We start from the raw sequence: 4747 nt of genomic DNA on the forward strand, positions 1-4747 counted from the left end.
AGCAGTGTGATCACACACATTAAAGAAGATGTGCAAGTAGTCTAAGAGCCCAAAGCCTACATTCAATCAAAATACTCCATTAGTCAAAGAAAATAGGGTTAACATCTTCCCCTTACTTATTGCAAAGCATTCACTAATACTTGCTTTTGCCAAACTAATGAAGATTCCACCCTCAAACAGATACACGAGACCGATTACGAAATCCTTTAGAGATTACCAGCGCTCCAAACGAACTTAATAACTAACACAGTATACGCACATAAATTGAACCAAGTACACCACCACTTACCGAAAGTGTAAAGCCGAAACTAAGAGAGGAAAGTAATCGGTCCACTATCCCCAAGAAGATCGCCACTACAACAAAGGCAGAACTAGCGCAATCATACCTTTAGCAATAGTCAGCCTGAAAAGAAGGTGTTAGATGAGAACTATAGATATGGCAAGAAGAGAAAAGGATGAAAACAACATCTAAATATCAGCACTTACCACCAAGATCGACAGAGAAGAAGTCAAAGGAAAAGTCAGCATAAAGAGGGTAAGTGAAAGAGTAATATTCGACCAACCAGGAGAGGAAGGAAAAAGAAAGAAGAACAAAACCGATCACTCCACTCTAAAACTGAAAAAATTTTAGAGATAGGAAGGCAATAGGTATTCGACCAAGAAGGAGTAAACCGTCTGGGAAAAATGTGATGGAGAAGAAAATCTGTGAACAAAAAGGGTTGGAGAGAAGAGTAAAACTGAAAGCTACCAAATCCAAAAGGTAGTCGAAACCACCACTCGACTTTTGTAACAAAATGAAAAGAACCACAACTTGCCCAAACCTCAATAAAAGAAAGGAGAGAAAAGAACCCCTACAAGCAGACAATATCGAAAGCTCCAGAGAATAGCTAACACAGCCGAAAATCCTTATGCCCACTTCCCAATTTCGGCACAACACCACCACACCTCAAATTCCATAAAATCCTCCTAATATCACTCCTCTATTTTCTCCTCACCACCGAATTCAAACTCTCCTCAACTAGCAGTATTTTAGTTAACTTCCACCTCTCACACAGCAAGAGGAGCAAAATAAAACACTCTTTGAGCACAGCGGGACTCGAACTCAAGCCCCTTAGTAGTAGCAACACGCCACTATCCCCTAAACTAGCAGGCTTTTTATGTCATGCTTTACCCATATTTATTTAAGTAGCCTACTGACTAGAGACAGGGTTAATTCAAGAAAAAAAACAAAAATTTTGTACAAGCCAAGGCTTGAACTCAGGACTTATCCAACACTCCTCAAGACACTCAACCACTAAGAAGACATGCAATTACACAACACCACATACAAAAACAAATATCTAGATTTTGGGGCGTTACAACTCTACCCCTTAAAATAAAATTTCAGACTCAAAATTTACCTGATCAAAACAGATAAGGGTATTGTTGTCACATCAACTTCTCGGGTTCCCACGTGGCTTCCTCAGAACTGTGATTACGCCATAGTACCTTAACCAGTGGAACAGTCTTCCTCCTCAAAACCTTCACATCACGGTCTAAAATCTGAACTGGCTCTTCCTCAAATGTCAGATCTGGCCTAACCTCAATCTCCTCCGTCGAGACGATGTGTGCAGGACCAGAATGATATCGCCTCAGCATAGAGGTGTGGAATACATCATGAATCTGGTCCAGCTCTGGACGTAACTCAAGTTGATAGGCAACCAGTCCCACATGTTTTAGTATGCGGTAAGGCGCAACGAACCTAGGGCTTAGCTTGCCCTTCCGTCCAAACCTCAGAACCTTCTTCCTGGCGAGACCTTGAGAAAAACTAAGTCCTCCACAGAGTACTCAATCTCCTTACATTTAATGTCCACAAATGACTTCTGTTTATCTGATGCCGCCTTCAGTCGATCCTGAATCAGTCTAACTTTATCCTCAGTATCAGAAATTAATTTAGGGCCTAGAACATGCCGCTCATCCAACTCAGTCCAACACGAAGAAGTACGACATCTACAACCATATAGTGCCTCGTAAGGTGCCATATGTATGCTAGATTGATAGCTATTGTTATATGAAAACTCTGCCAAAGGCAAGTAATCCTCCCAACTGCCTCGGAAATCTATTACATAACTCCTTAACATGTCCTCCAGTATTTGAATCACCCTCTCAGACTGACCATCTGTCTAAGGATGGAACGCAGTACTGAAGTCTAACCTCGTACCCAATGCTTCATGCAGTTTCTTCCAAAATCAAGACGTGAAGCGAGGATCTATATCAGATATTATAGAAATCGGTACCCCATACAATCTTACTATCTCAGCCACATATAGCTTGGCCAGCTTCTGCAACAAGTAAACAGTACGAACAAGTATGAAATGGGCAGATTTGGTCAATCGATCTATGATGACCCATACTGAATCCTTCTTAGTGGACGTTAAGGGCAGCCTACTAACAAAGTCCATAGTCACACTCTCTCACTTCCACAGTGAAATCTTAACTGGCTAAAGGAACCCTGAAGGTCACTGGTGTTTAGCCTTAACCTTCTGACAAGTAAGGCATTTACTCACGAAGTCGGTAACTTCCCGTTTAAGACCTGGCCACCAATATAACTCACGAAGGTCTCGGTACATCTTATTCCCACCAGGATGCATAGCATAAGGACTACTATGCACCTCTTGTAGTATAGACTGCCTCAGATAAGTATCCTTCGATACACAAACTCTCCTACTGAAACAAAGTAACCCTTCGCTATTCACTCCAAAATCTGAAGTTTCCCCACTCTCTATCTGTCGGAATCGAAGACCCAGTGACTCATTCTCCATCTGTTTACCCTTAGTCTATTCAATCCACGTCGGTCTAACCTGAAGTTTGGCCAACAGACTACCATCACCGAATAAGCTGAGACAAGCAAACATCACCCTTAGATCAGTCACAGCCCTACGGTTCAGTGTATCGGCTACCACATTAGCCTTACCAGGATGATATTAAATCGAACAGTCATAATCCTTAAGCAACTCAATCCATCTACGCTGCCTAAGGTTTAGCTCCTTTTGAGTGATGAGATACTTGAGGCTCTTGTGATCCGTGTAAATGATACACTTCTCACCATACAAGTAATGCCTCTAAATTTTCAGTGCGAATACCCCCACAGCCAACTTTAAGTCAAGTGTCGGATAGTTTTCCTCATGCATCTTAAGCTGGCGAGACACATATGCCACTACCTTGCCTCCTTGCATCAACATACATCCCAAGCCAACGTGTGATGCATCACTGTAGATAGTGAATTCCTTCCCAGACTCCGACTGAATCAAGACAAGGGCCTCAGTTAAAACTTTCTTAAGCTTCTCAAAACTTTCTTGCTGCTTATTAGTCAGAGGTACAACAATTAACAAAAATCCTTTCACAAAACATCTATAATATCCTACCAGACCCAGAAAACTTCAAATCTCAGATACCAACTTAGGCTGCTTCCAATCCAGAACAGCTTTAATTTTTCAAGGATCAACCTTAATCCCCTCAGTAGATACCACTTGACCCAGAAAAGTTACCTCTTGAAGCTAGAATTCACAATTGTTGAATTTAGCGTACAATTTTTTTTCCCTTAGAATTTGCAGAACCACTCGGAGATGTGCATCATGCTCACCTTTAGTCCTTGAATACACCAGAATGTCATCTATAAACACCACTATGAACCGATCCAGGTAGGGCTAGAACACTGGGTTCATCAAATCCATAAAAGCCGCTGGTGCATTCGTTACTCCAAACAGCATAACTAGGAATCGTAATGACAATAACGAGTCCTAAACACTGTCCTATAAACATCAGTCTCATTGACCCTCAATTGATGGTACCCCGATCTAAGATCAATCTTAGAGAAGATCAAAGCTCCTCAGAACTGGTCGAATAGATCGTCTATCCTCTGTAGGGGGTACTTATTCTTAATAGTCAATTTGTTCAGTTGCCGGTAATCGACGCACATAGGCATGGTTCCATCTTTTTTTTTCACAAATAACACCGGTACTCCCCACGGAGATACACTAGGGCGGAAAACCCATGATCTAATAACTCTTGAATTTGAGCTTTAAGCTTCTCATGCTCCTTCGGTTCCATTCTATAAGGGCCGATGGATACCGGAGCTGTACCAAGCAGGAGTTCAATCCCGAACTCAACTTCACGGTTTGGAGGTAACACAAGTTGTTTATCGGGAAAAACAATTGAAAAATCCTTAACCGTCTTGATATCTTTAACAGATAAAACCTCAGAATCAGAAGCACTGATATAGGCTATATACGCCTCACAAACCTTACAAACCAATTTCTCAGCCCTAAGTGCAGTAATCACATTTGACATATAATTCTGACGCTCCCCAATTACCACTACCTCATCACCCTCTGCAGTTTTCAGTACCACCCGTTTAGCAGTACAATCCAAATTCACTTGATGTTTGACTAGCCAGTCCATACCCAGTATTAAGTCAAATTCTCCGAAAGGGAGTTCCATTAAATTCGCCAAAAAGATAGTCCCCTAAACCTCCAAAGGTACATCCTTAAATAGTTTATTCACTCTCACTGGCTGCCCTAACAGACTTAACACAGTAACCTCACTCTTCTTCACACCCAAGGTCGCAGATACAATACATGTTATATAAGAGTGCGTAGATCCAACATCAATCAAGGTAGTATAAGGTACATTATGGATAAAAAATCTACCCGTAATAACATCTGGAGCGACTCATTCCTCTAAAGGACATGCAGCATAAGCTAAAGCT

General features: G+C 41.5%; 1 protein-coding gene across 1 annotated transcript; it reads right to left on the reverse strand.

Moving 5' to 3' along the window:
* Positions 1-1264: 1264 nt before the first annotated feature.
* On the reverse strand, positions 1265-2021 carry LOC128280422 (uncharacterized). Its single transcript, XM_053018572.1, has 3 exons — positions 1821-2021; positions 1489-1662; positions 1265-1294 (listed from the first exon to the last, which is right to left on the reverse strand). Exons 1-3 carry the CDS (start codon positions 2019-2021, stop codon positions 1265-1267), a joined length of 405 nt encoding a protein of 134 aa, XP_052874532.1.
* Positions 2022-4747: the final 2726 nt, after the last annotated feature.

The sequence above is a fragment of the Gossypium arboreum genome, chromosome 9 (genome assembly GCF_025698485.1).
Source record: "Gossypium arboreum isolate Shixiya-1 chromosome 9, ASM2569848v2, whole genome shotgun sequence".
Lineage (NCBI taxonomy): Eukaryota > Viridiplantae > Streptophyta > Magnoliopsida > Malvales > Malvaceae > Gossypium > Gossypium arboreum.